The sequence below is a fragment of the Neltuma alba genome, unplaced genomic scaffold (genome assembly GCF_004799145.2).
Source record: "Neltuma alba isolate B1F8T4 unplaced genomic scaffold, ASM479914v2 tig00012727_pilon, whole genome shotgun sequence".
NCBI lineage: Eukaryota > Viridiplantae > Streptophyta > Magnoliopsida > Fabales > Fabaceae > Neltuma > Neltuma alba.
In genome coordinates, this window is record NW_021637149.1 from 170,329 (window position 1) to 190,069 (window position 19,741).

At 36.2% G+C, this 19,741-nt stretch overlaps 1 protein-coding gene and 1 long non-coding RNA gene across 3 annotated transcripts; one reads left to right on the plus strand and one right to left on the minus strand.

Moving 5' to 3' along the window:
- Nucleotides 1-362: 362 nt before the first annotated feature.
- On the minus strand, nucleotides 363-19,486 carry LOC114730331 (tripeptidyl-peptidase 2). Of its 2 annotated transcripts, none has more exons than XM_028917385.1 (34): nucleotides 19,078-19,486; nucleotides 18,651-18,729; nucleotides 18,489-18,562; nucleotides 17,815-17,924; nucleotides 17,621-17,701; nucleotides 16,875-16,961; nucleotides 15,160-15,302; nucleotides 14,123-14,273; nucleotides 13,922-14,044; nucleotides 13,736-13,819; nucleotides 13,450-13,637; nucleotides 13,159-13,333; nucleotides 12,790-12,911; nucleotides 12,617-12,696; nucleotides 11,222-11,280; nucleotides 10,055-10,209; nucleotides 9,585-9,763; nucleotides 9,011-9,123; nucleotides 8,773-8,943; nucleotides 8,031-8,159; nucleotides 7,795-7,895; nucleotides 7,596-7,713; nucleotides 7,020-7,099; nucleotides 6,559-6,631; nucleotides 5,545-5,630; nucleotides 5,419-5,470; nucleotides 5,215-5,340; nucleotides 4,967-5,038; nucleotides 4,248-4,340; nucleotides 3,978-4,073; nucleotides 3,578-3,676; nucleotides 2,652-2,744; nucleotides 1,923-2,141; nucleotides 363-1,142 (listed from the first exon to the last, which is right to left on the minus strand). In XM_028917385.1, the coding sequence occupies exons 1-34, from the start codon at nucleotides 19,469-19,471 to the stop codon at nucleotides 984-986; spliced, it is 4,164 nt and encodes a 1,387-aa protein (XP_028773218.1). In that variant the 5' UTR covers nucleotides 19,472-19,486; the 3' UTR covers nucleotides 363-983. The 2 variants fall into 2 exon arrangements, with proteins under 2 accessions (XP_028773218.1, XP_028773217.1); XM_028917384.1 differs by having other exon boundaries at nucleotides 1,923-2,144.
- On the plus strand, nucleotides 12,839-18,343 carry LOC114730332 (uncharacterized). The gene is made up of 3 exons (XR_003738827.1): nucleotides 12,839-12,922; nucleotides 14,052-14,053; nucleotides 18,332-18,343. It is a non-coding gene; the product is annotated as an uncharacterized LOC114730332 (long non-coding RNA).
- Nucleotides 19,487-19,741: the final 255 nt, after the last annotated feature.

Consider the following 19,741-nt stretch of genomic DNA (forward strand, 5'->3'; position numbering starts at 1 on the left):
GTCTCATGTGCTTATCACATTACGGTTGACTCAAATTTATATCCGAGAACAGAATGTCTGATCCTAACACAACCTCATGTTTTAATCCTAAATGGTTTGGTTTTTGACTAAAAATTACAAAGCATCCTTTTGATGATTTTATTACGATTCTGAGCATACACGTCTCGTCGTCTTGCATGCGGTTCACGATAAGTTTACGAATTATTAAGCTTCAAATTATCTAGTCAGTGCGTCGTACATTTGACGACCATTTTTCAATAGTAATTTGGTTTAAATACTAAATGATCTGAACTATTTCTGAAAAATGTAGTTAAATGAACAAAGTTTAGGAATATAACTAAAACGCCATTAGATCACTTCTCTTTAAATCAAACTTCAGCTTCACTCATTTATATCTCTCAAGTCTGAAGGCCATCTGCCCATGAACCAGAAAAACTAAGAAATATTGGAAAGCACGAAGCATGTTCTTCACAGTGATCTCATACTTGTAACGGAAGTTGAGAATTGTAGAGACAACACAGACACTTGAAATTTCATGAAACACGAGCAGCAAGACTAGTGTATGGGCGAGGGGAAGAGGAAGATGATGACCAAACTGAACTCTTATTGTCAAAACAGCCAAATATGAATACAATAGGAAACCATTCAACTCAATGCCGACCTGTAGGAGCTCAGGCGCTCTGCCTTTTCACATCCTCCGACCACAGTTTACGGCAGTAAGAGTGAATCGCCACGTTTCGGTTTCTTTCATCTTTTAATTAATCTCAGGTAACATGCAATTCCCCTACCGAAGAATTGGTGGGGCAGCCCCAAATACCTGACCCCATTTTATTGTCGGTCGAGGTGGGTGTCCTACTAGCTACTAGCTTATTGATGTGAAAGGTCCCCTTCTGACGTGACAAATTATTTTCACAAGATGAAAAAACCACCGAGTAAAAGGACAGGCCTCCTAACATTAGATACTTGGGAAGTGGGGGGGGGGCCTAAAAAAGGGGCAAGCTTGGGGGAAAACGAACATGCATCCACTGTCTCTCGTATGTAGCCAAGTGGGTCCATCCGATCTCATCAAGCAAAGAGAGCTTTAGATCATAGAGTTTCTTCTTGGGTGGCTCCGAATCATCTTGAATCATGTCCATCAATGCCTGTATCGAAGGGAGAGAAGGTTGAAATAAACTTGTTTAAGAACTTGACCTACCTAAGCAAAGTACCTTTTCCCCCAATCTCAAATCATCAAAAAAATTAAAAACAGTTCCAGAAGCAAGTAGGCAATAATAAAGACCTGCTTAATTGCTTTGCCAGAACAGATTACCTAAATATGATCTATCTTGCTGAAAGTTCTATTCAATGCAGAAATCAGAAATGATAATGCAAGGAGTTACAAAGGCATATGAATGCTGTGGCCTGTGGACACCACATATACTTGGGGTTTGAGACGCACTTCATTATATAAGTACAAGGGAATTAAATGGCAGGTTGCTGGTTTGATCTTATTCATCATCTCAAGCTGGTGGCTTGTCCTCGTAATTCAAAAAGAGAGAGAGAGAGAGAGAGAGAGAGATAACACACAAGGACTTCTCTTCCCTTTTGTTATAATTACAAAGACCTCCCTCCTATTTTTAGATCCTACGCTACAGTCAAATTTTGTTAGGCCGTTAGGAACATTCCGTTAGATATTCTAAAATACTTCAAATTTGTAAATATTCTGTTAAAGAATAATTTGCCCTTGTAATTCAAAAAAAGAAGTACAAGGGAACTTAATGGGCTAGTGCGGACAGAAAATCCAGAATATGAAGAGGGAGAAGAAATCGAAGGATACTGTTAGCAATTATAAAAATAAAAAATTGAGTGGTCATCCACAGCACGAACTTATGCAAGATCCAAGAGACTTGGTGAATCAATTCCAACTTTGCAACAAAAGGTACCTTTAATGCTGTCCCAAGCCTTTGACAACGCCTCTCACGAATAACTAGGAGGATTCCATATTTAGAGGACTTCACTTGAACCCACTTCTTCAGTTCATGAAAGTTCTCTTCAAACAAGTCTGCATGAGTTCCCTCTTCTGGTGCAGACTGCTCCTCAGTCTTATGGTCCGCAGATTTTTTTGCTCCTTCCATTCCAGATGAAGCCAAGGGCTTATCCACCTCCTTTGACAATATACACCAAGTCAACTCTGCCAACTTTTTATTTGATAAAAAAATGAATAAAATTTTACCCCTATCAGACAGGAAGGCATGATTTATTCAAAGGTTACTAACTCCTTAGCCATCTTCCACAAAGGAGTAATGCAAACTGGAGACTGGAGAATGCACGTAAAGCCGTTGATTCAAACCAGTTATGTTGTTATATAGTAGTATGAGCAAATGCAGGCAACAGTAAGCTATGGATAATGACAGCTATGAGTTCTGCCTTCAAACCCTATTATAACGCTCATCTCATCGATCAGAAATAAGGAGCAAATTTGCCGCACTATAGTCATGGTTCAGTTTATGAGAAAATATTCAGCGACTTTTCCCATTTTCAGAGTAGCACTCGCTATTCTGCTAATTTTACAAGATCAAACACAGCTTTAAACGGCTACTAGGATTGCAAAATCATCAGCACGATTTCTTGCCACAATTTGCAGCCAATCAAAAAGAGACAAAATCACTAACCTTCAAAGATTCAATCTCTGCCAGTGCAAGCCCCTTTTGGTACAGTGCCTCTGCCAATTGGTCTCGGGTTGACTCCATCTTTTTCTTCATTTTCTACAAAAATGATTAAACCATCAGTAATTGCCAACTATTCACAATATAGAATGAACTTCCAGAACACATTTAACTACAAGCAATTGCTTTTAAAAATACAAGTAAATTGCCCAGTTGTTGTTTTGGGGCTTGGCACTTCAATCATTTTACACTTTTTGACAGAACCATCGCCACGCAGTTTAGCTTCTTCCTTTCAAGGTGTGATTAATTATTAGCAATATGCATTTTCAGTTGTCTCTTAATTTTGTCCCCTTAAAAAATTTCTCTTATTGTTCCAGTTTGCCTTTTCTCTTCTATCATTTATCTACTGTTCCTCTGTACATTATTACTTTTCTTTTTTAAAATTCTGCACATGGACTGAAGCTGTCTGGGGATCGTGCCATTGTTACAATTATTTGGTAATTATCTTACTAGGTTGTAGGTGCATATACAGGAAGAAATTTTTCTACGACAGAAATTTTGTACTATACTAAATTCATATTTTATTGAACTCATTACGCAACTAATTTTTCATAAAATACTATTGCCCTCCTACAGGTGCAAAATGGACCCTGTAGAATTCTCAATGTGTGTTCAGTATAAAGAATTCCCCATATAATAACAGCTAGAATATGACTTCCCACTAAAAGCAATGAAAACCTGGCAAGTGAAGGTAAAAAGAACCTGACTTTACAGACCACTGAAGGGCCAAAAAATCAAAATTATAAGTGTCAGTTATCACTGAGTCAATATGTAAGTACTAGCTTTCTGTATAAGTAAAACTTCATGAACTCTGATTTAGAAGTGGTTGAAGGAGATAGCTAGACTGCTAGAAGCATGGGATACAACAATACCTCTGCTTCCTCATCTTCTGTGTCATTTTTCAATGCAAAAAACTTTGCTAATTCTTCCCTGTCAATACTATCAATCACCTCATTTGCTGCATCAATTATCTGCAAAGTAAAAAGTAATACGGAATTAGCCCTTTTTTATCATGGAGATAACTTACACGAAATACTTAAGTCATACATTTACCCACATAATTAGCGTTCTAGATGCATGTATCCTATTACTTAAATAAGGACACAAAAACATTGCTATGTTAAGATTGCACAACCTCTGAAAGTGAAATCCCAACAGTATAAATATTCTAAAGCTCCAGAGCCTAGTTCAGATACATTATAATTTTTAACAAGTAAAATCATCAAAATATCATTATGGAGAGAAAAATTACTAGCTACCAACAAAGTTCACCTCGTCATCATGGCAGATCTTGTCTTTGATATTGCTCCTAGAAACCAAACCATCCAAAATCTTTGCAAGTAAAGGAGTATACTTGGGATATTCAGACTGCAAGGAAACATAACAAACTTCTATATCATCTTAACGTAACAGCCTAAAGAAACAGCTGAATATAAGTTCAATTTTTTTCCTTATATGTATCAATGTATCTTATAAAAAGATAAAATATGAGTTTAGAAGAATAAATAGTAAATTGAAGGAAAGAAGTTTTAAACTGCTGACTTTAAGTGAGGCAGATAGCTTCTTCCATTCCAAGCACTCTTCTTCACTTTCTTGCTTTAAGCCTCCCAGCACTTTTATTTTTGCATCCCTCACCTGGCAAAGGGAAAAAAAAAATCACTAGAATCAACGTTGTGATGATTGAGAATGACAAGGCACAAGAGATTGTAGATCTACTTATACGCGCGCTACTCATTACAACCAATACTTGTCCCTTGTCGATCATATTATTAATCACTTTATAACACTACAATTTCTGATTTGAGTTTTAAATAGATGATGATGTGCAGAAGGTTCCACAAACACAGGTTTCCATTTTCAGAAAGTAAAAACATAATCAACGTACACAGGTACTGATACAATGTCATTGAGTTTAAACCACGATTAACTTTACTGGTAACTGAAGCAGTTATAAATTAATACAAGGCCCACAAGCGATTTTTCATCTCAACGCCATCTTCTTGCCACAATTTTTAATCACTAGTCTTTGCAGCAATTATTATTAACGTTACCATTTCACTTTTACCTTTTCTCAAGGACATATTTAGGATTACAAAAAGGACATACTTACGCAGGCAAAAATATACAAGTAAATGCAAAAAATAATAAATAAATAAATAATACGTAAGGATTCAGGCAAATCAAAATGAGATAACAAACAAATCAAATCAAACCAAAAGAAATCAGAAGGAAGCTCATTTGCTGAAGTACGATTTACATACCTCCTCTTCTAAACGCTCAGAAACCGTCTTATTTCCAGATAAGGAAGAACCTTTTCCCTTGTCCTCCTCAACCTTTCAATAGAAACCAACGTAATCAGAGAGTGTTTCGGACCTTATCACACAAACCATATGACAGCTGATACTTTGATGCAACAAAAATTGCAGCTTGGTCCTTATTCACACCTCAATGTGCATGTGCAACAAAAAAGCATGGAACAAGACCTCAAGTTAATAAGGAAGAATGGAACCTTGTTAGGGGGGACAACATAAGAAACCCGATATGATACAGGGTGCTTTTCTGGTTTTTTATTCTCTCCAGCAGATAGTTTCCCATATGATATTGCTCCTACTAGTACAGATCCTGGTGGAGAATTCTGTAAAAGATATAACAAATGTTATCACAATCTACCACTGCCAGGATCCAAACAAACAAACTAGGAGAAAAAACATACCTTGGGAAGCTTATCTTTAGGTGGTGAACCCAGATAAATTGCCTCCTTTATACTACCAGTAAACAAAAGTCAGCACCAAACAGAAGATGAAAATAAAGTTCAGGAACTAGTCACCCAGACACATACCCTGGAACTAACGCTGAGGACTTAAAGGTGCTATTTCCAATAAAAGGACCATCAGGTTGAGAGAAAAAGCACAAACGAATGGCATCCTGGAAAGAAATTCTTAAATAATTAAAGGGAAGATTAAAAAGTGAAACATCTGACAGATCTTTCAGATTAAATAGTAATAGTTAACAAAAGTATTCATGATAATGCTAAAAATTATAAAAGTGATTTACCCATGTTTGACCCAACTTTACAATAGTACAGAAGATTTAACTCTCTGTAGGTGCACTGTTCAGGACAGCAGAAGCACTGTACTAAATACGACTGTGTGAAAATGAAAACTTGTATTTTCACCCCAGAAATATAGACGCACAAAGCAACTCATACAGAAACATTTTTCTATGATTTTTACAAGCCATGAAAGTTATGATTACTTCAAATTTTTCAAAACATGTAAAATACAAATAGAGAGCAATAAGAACTACAAGTTTCAGTGAGAAGTGAAGAAAATTAGAGTAGTAACCGCAAATTAGGTTACACACGTCTCTTCTTTTTTTTCTTTTTTTTTTCACTTTTTGGGGTGGGTGGAGTTTATAAAAGATTTAGGAGCGAGGTGGGGTGCTTCAGCTCCAAGTAAGGGGGCACTGCAATTGGTGGATATCTATGAACAAACTAAAGCCAAAAACCCTGTGCATCAAAGCCACTGAATCATACCAACTGAGCTGATCCTCATTGACAAGGAGTCATTTACATACATATGCAGAATGTTCACACAATGAGTCTAAAGAATAAATAACCCTGATATGACTGATTGTTGAGTGGCGGTCTGGCAGAGAGAAGTTTTGGAGATTGAACATTAGGGACCCAAAGCTGAGGGAAGTAGTATAAGCATTCTGGTGATGAAAATCAGAGGGTGATTCTGCCCTCTGAATTAATATAATTTTTTCATTAAGATTAATAAATCTCTTGGGGACCCCAGCTTATCCACAATCAAATATGCCGCCAATTCAGAGAAATCTTCAAAAAAAATACCTTGTCTTCCAAATTTCTCTCAATGAATAACACCAACTGCTTCATCTTTTCCAAAATCTGGACATTGTCATGCCTGAAATAATATATCATCAGGAGGTTGAATTCAGTAACTTAAAAATTCTAGAAATATTCACTCGCAATCTGAGCGGCGACTTTCTTATAACAGGTATAAGTAACCAAAACAAGCTGTGTTCCTCAAATAGCAATAGGTCAACAGACTAAATACAAGCTTACAATCGTTAATTATGAATTTATAATTCTAATTAGCTTTGAAGGACAAAGGAGGAGGACTGTATTAGGCCCTTGACAACTAGCGCAAGACTCTATCTCTCACATGGATATAGACAATTAGCTTTGAAGGTTACAATGGCACAATTTCTCTAGCCCAGCAAACAGCAAGCTGCACAAGAAACAAAGTCTTTGCATTCATCAAGGATATATGCACAGAAAGTGTCCTGTACCTCAAATATAACTGTAAATTGTATTCTCCCTTGGGAAGTTTTGTTGAATGTGGGTAGGCATCACCACTTGAATATAAACGCTACAGTCAGAAAATAGGAAAAGCAAAATAAGAAGATAAAAATATGTGAAGCAAATAAGGAGCAACAAAGAATGTCAAAATCCCTAGGATAGCCGGGGACACTGAACCAGGAGGAAAAAAACCCTGGTACTGCATCTTCTACCAGTAACCAAAGGAGACCCAAGAAACACAAGATATTTCAGTTTGATGTATCGTCATTTGGAAACTTTTGAATTCCTATATTTACAATGAAATTTTAAGATATGGGATTTTAAATTTGCATATATCCCATACTCAAATGTCGTATAGATAGGTTCTAAGATACTTTGAATTTGAAATTTCAACCTTTGAAGTTTGAAATGCATCCATAGTCAAAAGGTACTTGGTAGAGTATAACTGGAAAGGTAAAAGCATAATTTGAAAATATGAGTACTAGTTCCTCTAAGCATATTTGATTTGAGAAACAGAAATCCCAATCCCCCAATCGTTAAGAAACAAATATATAGACATTAAGTACCTTGTTTGAGTCAGAAATCATGTAAAATTGAGACTCAAATTTAGTGTCATATATCCGATTATTTAGTGATTCTATTTGAGGTTTTACTTCAGCTCCATCCTCCAATTTGATCTTGTAGCTACAAAATAAAATGTTGAGAATAAGCCATATAAAAAAGCACAAACAAATGAAGTATAAAATGGAATTTATAGCAACTAACGTTAAGATCAGAGCAAGTATCTGTTTTCCAGAGGGAAGTCTATCACGATCTGTTGAAAGTGCAGTGATTTTTGCCTCTGTTGGTCGATAAGGAACCCTTATCTGCATGTTTAAACTTATATAACGTCAATAGGCATTACAGTAAGTATAACAGAAAAATACAAAAAGGGAAAGGGAGAAAACTTGTAAAAAAGAATACACATGAACCAGGCAATTAAAAAACACAACAAGCTTCACCTTGTTTAGAATTGCTACAGGTGCAAGTTTCTCAGAAGCCAGCAGCGCTTCAGCTTCAATTCTTACTGGTGCTTCACTTCCATCAAGTAATATTTCCTCTTGATTAACTTTTACACCATGAAACATGACCTAAAATTGCACACAATTCAACAAGAAGCGTCTTTAACAAAGAGCAAGAGAACATATAAATATATAATATCCGTTTTCATAATTTTTTATCAATGTTGGGCATTTGTGAATGAATTAGAATCACATAAGTTGCAAAGACAGTGTTGCAGACCATAAAAGAAATATAATAAGCTTTTCCCATCATACAGTGCAGCTTTAGCTGCAATTAGGATTCTCGTCCACAGTTCATCCAGAGACAAGACAAGACACACTTAAGATATAATCATTCAGCTCTAGCCATATCTTCCAAATTCATAAATAGACCACACATTGCCACTAAGTTACTACATCCTTCATACAGTTTTTAACATCATTTGGTTAGTAGGATATACAAGTTTTGTAAGTTGTTTATTGAAATGTTCAAAATCCCCTCTACACTAATTGTCATGCAGATGTAATAAGAACTTAACCATCAAACAAGAAAGTTAAGGTCATAAAGGAACTGAGTTCCACCTCAATATAACCCACTGAAGAGCAAGGAACAATGAGCAGATACCTTTGTAATTCAAAAACTAGGATATAGTCTATGTCACAAACAAAAATTATCCAAAATTCTGAGAGGAGACACTATTACCTCAAAATCCACACTGGTAGTCTCAGGACTACCTATGCCACTTGACCAGAACTGAGAAATGACTAGTTCCAATGTTTGACCGCCTACTACTTTAAAGGCAAAGCTTTTGGAAGCAGGAGAAGAAAATGTTGCCAAACTCTCCCATTTCAGAGGTCTTTGCAATGGACATATCTAGAGACAGAAAGCATGTTGATCACTGTCCACAAAATCGAACACAGTTTCAAGCTACATGCTATACCTGAACAGTGTCCACAAAAAATCTTCGAGCTGTATCAAAACCCGATGCTTTCATAGTTGCTTCAACCCAAGATGCGCCATGTGGGACTTCCATATATCTCCTTTCTATGTGGCCTAACAAAGCAAAAAATTTATTAAAATTAAAATATGATGGTTAGTTAGCCTTGCTTCCACAATTGAAGAAGGAAACTAGAACCAAGAAAGCAAATGCAACATAATTAAGATGCTAAAATTGTTGAGAAAATATTTAGAGATAAGAAAATGTAAATAAGCAACAGCTCAAACGTTATGCTCAGGATGCATTCAAATCCAAAACCATGGTAGGCCACAAGTAGAAACAATATAGAACAGAAAAACTTATGTCAAGTTCCTTATACCCATTATTTCGAGTTTTCCAATTACATATGGCCATTTGTCTTTTTTTATTTCATGTGGATTTATAATTAACTACTACTAAATGCTAATATTTCAAAAAAAGGACATGATCATGTGTGATGGAAGAACTGGACATAATGGATATGAGAAACATGATGTAAGTATTGTCCACATAGAAACTATTTTAAACACATGCACACCTGGCTTGAATAACATTTTGGAAAATACAACTAGCGGAGGCTGGTTTGTCACAGCCTTGGGCTTGGTTATGGTCACGGGAATTCTGAAAAGTGGACCACGCCATGGTGCTTTGCAGTCAATGCCATAGACCTCATAGTAGTGCAGACCGGCACTGAGACTAGTAGGATCAACAAATATGCTGAAAGTTGGAAGAAAGTCATGTGTAAATCACTCAAAACAAAAACGGTCAAAACAACTAGGATTATAATCATGTGTATTGATGAATATACATTCATGCATCAAAACAAGTTTCTCAGTATATATTGAGCGTATTATTCAAAAATCACTAATGTAGAATTTGTTTCATGTTGCATAACGATGGGAAATTTAGAAGTAAATCCATATGAAGAAAAATAGAATAACATCTACGGGAATAGACAGCCCATAAATGCTAAGGACAAAAGAAAGACATGAAAGAAAGCTGACTAACTTGAAGGTGCGGCCATTATGGGTGAGCAGGAGATATTCAGGAGCCTTCACAACTGTATTATCAGTAGAATGTAACTCAATGCACTCCTCAAACGGAACTAAATCCTCGAAATTGTTGGCATCTTCGTGAAATTTTGGACTGACTTGCACTATCCACTGTGAATAGAGTATTACCATAGGTTATACAGAAAACCACCAAATGAAAGCGCAAAAAAGTTGTAAAATCAAAAACCATATTTAAATGAAAGAGTTATTACAAAATTAATACATTTTTTTTTGGAAGCAGAGACAACCAAAGAAGGATCCCAGATTAGAGGTTATAACATATCCCAACATGAATAACAAATTTATTGGATGATTTTTGCATGCTAAACTTACAAATTAATAAAGATGGCAATCAATGGCTGACTTGTTCAGATTGTGATGAATCGGTGTTTGAGATTACAAAATTAAACAAAGGGGTGATAAAGAATAATGGGAGACCAAAATTACGAGAGGATTGCAAGGTAAAATTAATATGGATTAGCATGTGTAGTATCTCCATATTTGTGCATGCATGTAAGTTTCACTGTAGATATATGCATGTGCTATGGCAAGTCACTGTTTGGATTCGGTTATAACAAGTGGCAAGTGTATATCATTTGTGTGATAACAAAACCTATGATCCCGATGATTCCCCTTATTTCTAGTTGTCCAATTGCATTCTCTTGCCTTCAGCTTTATTTGTAGGAGCCGATGGGAATTAAAGATAAAAAGAAAATCTTGAGAATATAAAATAAAGTGTCATTAATTACAGTTGTTAACAAAGAAGAATCAGCCTGAAAAGGGTCCATCAAGATTCATAATATACCTCGTTACTTAACTTCTCTACCAAACAAAATTATTGGTGTAGGGATTTGCTGCACTTGTCTAACATGAAAAGACCAAATGCAAAAATATTGTCACCCTGGCAAGAAAGGTTAACTAGTCTTGTTTATCAATATTCAACTTCTTGTCATTCTAACCAACTGACTACATTGAGATAAAGTCTGGATCTTACCATCTTTCAGTTTCATCCTTTCCCACTTTTTGAATTAAGATCATTTACAAATCACATTCTTTAAAGCGAATACCTCATTTAAAAGCATACTGTTATCATCAATGCACATCAAAGTATAAAAGACCTCACCTCAGAAGGTTGCTGGCAAGCACTAGCCTCCCTAAGGTAGATGCCTCGTGATAACGGATCTGCCATCAGCAAACAAATAACGATTTAATTTTCCCATATTCAAATAAACAATCTTTGCTTCATGTATAAGTTTTTGAAAAGCGTAAGTTACAGGCATATGTAAACATTCTTATTTTAGTTTCATTATTTTTTTTCTATCCTTTATGATGCATTTACTCAGCAACAGCATCACATTATCAATAACACAGGCAATAATGAGCTCATGCACACTGTAGAATACAGAGGTGAAGTGGGCCTTTGTTAGCTTTATTCGAAAGATAAAAATTGAGCACAAAAGGTCTTAATACAAGCAGCCACCTAACACTAATCCTAGGACCTTAGATATCAAATCTTTTACTAATTCCTAATATATTAGATTTATCTTCTAAGATATAATACCATATTAACAAAAGATAATATCTAAAACTAACCTAAGATATACATAATTGATAAAATAACAAATCATAAGCATATTAAATATTTTCTTTTCCCTTAATTGGTGCCTCTCAAGTGTCAACACACACAATAGAGGATGTGGCATCCAGAAGTCAACATTATGCAATGAAAAACATTTCCAGACATGTTTAAAGAGATTATGTAGGGTTGTTTGGACATTTTACCTCAACATTTGAATTTTGTTTCTAAATCCTTCTAGTTGTCATGAGGGTTTACACTCAAATTGTAATACTAGTTCAACATTATTATCAACGGTGAACCAAATCAGAAGCTAATTTTCCAAATACAGAACTTATAATGAGTGAAGTTTGCTCAACAAACACACAAATTCACAGCTTGATGATTATTCAAATTGAGCTGATTTTGCAAATAGTGATGAAAGGTTTTCAATGCTCAAACCTTGAAGGTAGCCAATAACTATCACGATTACTCTTCTAACTATTTAACGTCCAGTTTGGATCTTATAAAAAAATTACTCCCTCTGATCTTTATTATAAGTTTTAAATAACTAATACACGGATAACGAATTGTTCGTTAAAATTAGTTAAAAATAATAAATATGTTAGAAATATAATTTTGTTTCCAAATATGTCCTCATAACAAATGAGAAAAAAGATAAAAGAGAATATGTAGGGAAATGTGATAAGAGTATGTTAGATGAGAGAGAATAAATAATTAGGGCCGAATTGGAAAAATGCATTAAATGTTAAGACAAATCCCAAATTGAAGTTTATAAAATGGATCACACCCCTTTCTAGATTTAAAGCTCATAAATAGGACCGGAGAGAGTAATTGTTTTGACAAATTAAAAAAAACTAATAATAATGTGCCATTTATTAACTTACTGTAGATAATCCAGATTGCTTGATGTTTACTTGCAATGAAAGAATATAAACTTACTTTCTTTTCCAGATTGCTTGATGTTTACTGGATAACATACACGCGGAACATTATGAGACTTCTGTAGATACTCATAAGCCCTGTCATTTAGTCAATGATTTAATACCAAATTCTTATAATGCTACCATTTACTACATATTCCCTAGAGATAAAGACTGGGAAGAATATCTAACTTGTGAACTTGCATAAGCCCCTGTCCAGTGGATAATTTTTCCTCAGCTGAATCACCTATAGGAATTGCTGTATTCTCAAGAGCCTTCCTCACAATATATGGACTTACAGGAATTCCCTCAGCCTGCAAAGTTGGTACATCCCCAAACATAAACACACTGACATTCAAATCATTCAAACTCTTTGCATGCATCTGTCCATTATTGATACTAATAGAGTGCTATTAAGGTTTCCTGTGTGACTAACAAACTAAACAATCAGCTACTTCCAATCTGACCCCATACTAACAATATAAATCTCAGATTATAGATATGGATGCGTAATAGCGTCAACTAAATCAGACAAGCTAAAACAAAATCACATCCTAGAACCTTCATTGCACTTATGAGTAATGCAATTCCCCCACAGGCTGATGGAGATGCCATTGACGTCCCATTCATTAGCATGCGCTGTTGAAGAGTCCATGTAGGAACAGGAGCAACAGCACCACCCGGAGCACTTATGCAGACACCAAGGTCTCCATCAGCTGTTGGTCCTCGGCTAGACCTGCAAAATGTTCCCATCAATTGTAAATGATACTAAGGTGAATCCAGACAAACAAAATCATAGTATAGGAACAAAGTCACCCAACGAGAAAGCATTCACGGAAAAAGAAAGCATACCAAGTGTATTCAAGTCCATCAGCTGGAGGTTCTACTACGCAATGTGCACCAGCTGCCATGGCAGGAGAGACATACGCACCAACACCTATTATGCTTGAAGATGTCCCACCAGGAGCACCAACAGTGTTCAATGCTGGGCCACTATTTCCAGCACTGCTTACAAATATCAGTCGATGCTTGTTTACAGCCTGAATATAAAATATCACAACATCCATGGCATTTTAGAAAAAGGAAACAAAGAAAACGAATGAATAGCCGGGATGGTAAACCAGGGTCTAGAACATACTTCATTCACAAGGTCAACAAAGCGTCCATAGTCAGGAAGTAAGGTTGGTTCACCATAACTCATGTTGATTAGATCACATTTATGCTGCAATAGTAAATTTAGAAAATGCTTTGAGCCCAAGATGAAATTGTTGAGATATCCAGGACAACAATGCACTCATGTAAATAGTAGAGCATATTGAAACACCTCCACAGCAGCTATTATTGCCCGTGTCAAACCAGTTCCTGTTTCCATTGAACCTAAGCGAGAGTCCCCAATTTTACAAGATATTAATTGTGCTCCAGGTGCAACTCCATTCAACAAGGGCTCCTGACAGCAGTATCATTTATCAAAAGGTATGTTGTTCATTGAAGAATAGCACTTATGAATGAGATTATATTTCAGTACCTTCGGGTGGAATGCAGTGGCTATACCAGAAACATGGGTACCATGGGGGGAGGAGTCTGTTACAATACTTAAGATGTTCCCATCATTGTAGACATTAACAACAAATGAACAAGCATCTAATTTGCTGAAGACACCATACTTCCTCTCCGTCCTGAATGAATAGGTTGGCATTTAAATGATCATGATTAAAATAATAATTACCAAATAACAATTCAAATTGTGAATCAAAGGCTATTTTTTAACCGTGAATTGTACAAAGTGTCAGATCATACAATTCAGAGTCACAATGGAAACTGGGGGAGAAAAATTAAATATGACGAAAATTATGACCATAAAAGATACTCAACAAAAAATATAAACCATGAATTCACCCCAAAAAAAAAAAAAAAAACCTGACCATAAGTCTCACGGAACAAAATCAGAAGTCGTGAACCAGTAACTGTCTAACTAACAGTTCATCTATCAGATAAAAACTTAAAAACCATAACAGCAAACAAGTCCAAACTAATTATCATCCTATTTTTCAAAACTAATGTCACCATTCATTCAGAGGAAAATTTAGAGAGAGAGAGTTCCTTGCATTGTCCATCCCGTGAAGATCCACTCATAATTTATACGGCTTAAGTGGATCATTTGATCCTACAGTGAAGTATGAAACTAAGAGAAAAAGGACGGACATTTTGATTTCCTTAACCTTGTAAACAAGGCGCATGCCTTTTTGCATACACAATTGCACTACAGTATCCAACTAGATAATTTCAAAAACGATTACTTGCAGGGAAACCAAAAATTATTTATAAAAAATATACATCTTTTACATCCCTGTGCATGGAAATAAGATAAAAAATAAAGTGTTCTATCTAGTGACTAAAAGAGTGGAGTTTAACAATGTCTTGCGTGAACAGCACATAGATACTTGAAAAGCAGGAAATTATTATCAAATTCAAGTACATCTGCTGATTCCATGAGTGACCGTGCAAAGAAGATATCAATTGAGACAAGCATTTAGAATCCATATTAGTACTGCAACCATGTACCTATAATTAGTTAATGGAATAAAGTCAGCAAGCTTCCCACAGTCTGGATCATCATCAAGACTCTGAGTATCAAGAGCCGCCCTCCACACCTCTCCATCATGCCAAACAACAGCATCTATGACAGGCCCTTTGTCATCGTAGCTCTAAAAACAACAATAGCATTGCAGCATTACAATTAGAGATTAGCCAATCGCAGTAAAAACATATAATTATCGCATAGTTTGAAAAGGTGAACACGAATTCGTGCCTCAATAATAAGAACATCAATAAAGTGCTTTTTGGTTTTAATTTTTTCATCTAATTGAAACGACATTGTTTCAGTTCCTTTAATGGAATTTTTTACTTTTCATCTCTGTCTCTTCTTGGCCAACGCTTTCATCTAATTTATTATCCACAAATATTAGATATGGATTTAATGCCATCTAACATTTTTCAAGATCGGAGATCTTATTTAAATGACTGTTATTGATCATTGATCACTATATTTTGCAAAATTGTGTACCTCTTCCATTTACATGGAATTACTCATTGAGGTCATAAAAACTTAAGTGTATACTTAATTATTTATATCTTAATTATATAATTAATCATTTTTCGGCATTATATGTTTAATAGATTGCTAAACACATATATTTATCGCCATTTCAACCACTGGCCAGTTAAGCAAGAACTTCTCACTCTACTATTTCAATGACTGCTGTAGATTTCGCGCAGCACCCATAACAATTTTGGCCAATTATGGTTTCAGGATTTAGGTATATCCAAATAGTGAAGATATGCACCTTTAGTTAATTCTGGTTACAAATTTCAGGCATTTTCTGACAAGTACAATATGCAATGCAACACCCCCCCCCAAAAAAAACATGCACACACGAACACACGCCCATGCACCTACACATCCCCCAGGGCAGCCGCACACCCACCCCTACCGGAGCACATGCATGCACCCGCACAGAGAGCTTGGTTTACAGTTAATGTAGTCAGTTTCAATATCAGGTCTTTAGTTTTTGTTATCTAGGAATAAATTATTTGGCCAACAGCAATTGGCTCTATTGGTGACGCAGCTGCTTTGTAGTTAGGCATCCGCCAAGTGTTGTGCGCCCTCGGAGGTGAAACAACCTATTGACCTCCTAAGTTTGCCTTGCCAACAGGACATGAATATGTAGATAGATAAGTTATTCAGTTTAAGTTAAATTTAGGATACGTCATATTGGTTTCAGTTTTACCCAAAATCGTGTTATGAAACAGGATTTATATGGGTAGAGAGTTGGCTTGGGTTAATGATCTTGATAGTGATTTCTATCAAATTTCTATCTTGTTGGTTTCTCGGTAATTTTGTCTGCAGAGGATTATTACCCTCCCTTGTATTCTTTCAATTTCTTCTAATAGAATTTTTATCTCATCCAAAGAAAAGACTCCCCATCATGCGGGCATTGGGCGATTCTCGCCACAAAATAAAGAACAAGTTATTCCTTTGGTGAAGCCTAGAGTACATGTATACCAAAAGAAATCACAAGAGAAACATTGTACAGAACTAACCACCATAATTCTGCCATTGTAACCCATTGATACACCTCAAACATCAAAATCATGTGGAATATGTGGTAGAGCAAACGCATCCAGAATATCATATGTATTAACTAACTGAATTATTTCCATTACCGAAGAGTAGGAAAAGCAGCTAAACTACTAAAGAGCAATAAAAGTAACGTCACCTCAGACTGCCTTCTAAGAATGTCAAGTCGATTCTGGATATCTTCACGGGCCTTTTTTAGTTTTGCATCCTCTACTTTGACGTGTTTCTAGAAAACGCATCATAATTTGTCATATACATGATTACATTGTATAGCAAATAAAAATGCAATGCAAAGAGGCACATGAAATCACAAATTTCAAAGGAGCATAATAGCTAAACGCTAACAGGATCTGTTAAAAAACCAAAAATAATAAGAAGCCAGCAAATTAAAAACTTCAAATTTTTTTCCTATTTCCTTGCTCTTTTCTTAACTTTGCTGTTTAAAGTGGGCAAGAAACAATCGTTCACTCGAGTATTTACACGAAGATTATACTACAAAGTCTTATGCCCAAATATCAGAAGCACCATTTCTATTGTCGCTCAAGAAGGGGAGAATTTTTCCTTTCCTATCTTGCCATGCAAGCAAATAGAAAGGAAGCGGCAAGGAAGAAAAAACCGAAATATAATAAAATTATGCATAAATAACAAGGTGGTTGGGTCCTGTGTATTTCAGGTGATATGAGAAATATGCCGCAGTGTTCACGAACCATAAATAGAATGGTTTGTTAGAATTTTTTACATTCCATATAAATTTACATGCATGATACATATAATTTGCCTTCACATTTATTTATCTATTCCACACAAATTGTTAGAGTTGTGAGAACATTGTATATAATTTGAAGCACTATCATATTTAAGCAGGATCAAGCAAATTTTCCAAACCTTATCAAAATCATCAAGTTCTTTCACAACCTTAGCAATTTCCTCCTGGTTTTTCTCGTCCCACTTTCTCTTTCTTTCTTTCTGCGAATGAAAATTTGAAGAATAAGGAAATGCATACCTTAACCATAGGTATAATGTCCAAAGAGTAATCGACCTATTAAAGTTAAAGTATTGCCATAAAAGTAAGACATTACCTTCAACCTAGAAGTCAACGTTTCTGTGAAGAGCTCATAAACCAATTTATGACCCACATGCCATTCACCAGAAGGATTTTTCCATGAAGTATTGATAACCAAAGATGACCCTGCACATCATATTTATGGGATTAAAGCACAAACAAGAGCTCATTAGCTCAATAATCCGATTATTCATATTAACATACGAAGGGAGAACACAGGCTGAAACATAAAGAAGAAGTGGAACAGGGGAAAACATGATTTCATGACAAAATTACGAGTATATCAGAAATAAATTAGGATTATAGGACAAAATACACTTAATACATAAGACTATCAGAGTATTAGGAAACTACAAATAGTCACTTCACTAATCCATTCAAGTATTAGTTTGAGAATAAGCAGCTAGCAGTCACCGCAAGATGAGCATGAGGAGATTTGGTTAATTCTCCATACGCAATCATTGCAATTTACTGTAGAAAGCCTGAACCATGAAATTATGAAATATCCTCCTAGCAAATTGTTTTCCTTGTAGTTACTCAAAAGTTAATTAATATTCTCTGGCACTGCCACCGTCCAAGAATTTGCAATTGCCACAAACTACTTAAGGACGTCTGAAAACTCAGAGCGTCTTCCTGGCATATTAACATGCATTGTAAATTACGGACACCTGAACATTCACAGGCACTAACCTGATGTCCCGCAGATAAGACCATCAGCATCAGCCTTCACCACCTTTGAGGTATCAATATCTCCACTCCCAGTGCTGAAGGGAAAAGCATCGGATACTTGTTGGTAAACCAGAAAAGAAACTCCCTGTTAATAATAAGTACAACAAGTAGTTTTCCACTTACCAATCTATGACGTCAAGAATTTTTGGTTTCCCATCAGGGGTAACCTGCAATCCAGCAGCTGCCGGGTCTACTCCGGAATCTGAAAACATGCAAGTATTTCGAATGAACAAGTTCCTCAAATGACACAGCATCAAACTACCAATTACAGCATAGCTTCCATAGACCAAAGACATGAGAATACAAGCAGTTTTGATATAAAATCCAAACTTTCTCAGTAGCAGCACATTGCATGGGCACAACGCCAACAGAAGTGCGACTGAATCCGCTTGTATGCAATGTTAGTTAGTAATCAGTGCAGAAGAAGCGAGAAAACCCTCAATAGAAGAACTAAAGAGAGAGAGAAGAAAGAAAAACACAAAATAAACAAAATCGCCAGTGAAAGTCAACGCAGTGAGTGACTGATAAGCTAAATGGGGTGGAGAGATACCGAAGATAGCGATGACAACACCGCGGCCATCGTACTCCGGGTGATCATCGAGGAAGCGATCAGCACCGATCTCTTTCTTGGGCATGAGAGAAGCTAAGAAGGTGGACTCGTTCAGCTTGAAACTACGAAGAGAGCCATTGTTATTGTTGCTGTTACTATTATCACTATCCTCACAGCTAGATTTAACTAGAGAAGAAGAGGCAGGCATTGGCTTGAGAGTAACCCAATTGCATCCACTCCACCTGGAAGCTCTCTGAGAGTGTTTCTTCCTCCTGGTGCTCCTGCTTGCCAGTACAGAAAACGAGGAAGAGATGTGTGAAGAAGAAGCAGGGGAGGGGGAAGAAATAGGCAGCGCAGGGAATCTGGAAGAAACGGCTGCGTTTTGATGCTGCATAGTGGGAAGGGGGTTCTAGTAATTTCAAAAGGAGGGGTGCTGGTGGTTCTGAGCTTAGGTGCCGGTGGCGCAAGAGGTTGAGGGACAGATGGTGCGGGCTCAGAGGATGAGTCTTGGGCGGATGGAAGGATGTGGTCTGAGTGGCCTGATTTCTTTATTGGGAAATTACATAATTGGTCCTTTTAAGAAACGCCGTTACTAGAGATGCTGCAGCCTCTTCTCCATTTCTTACAGCGACACGACATCTCTTTAACGTATGATCATCTGATT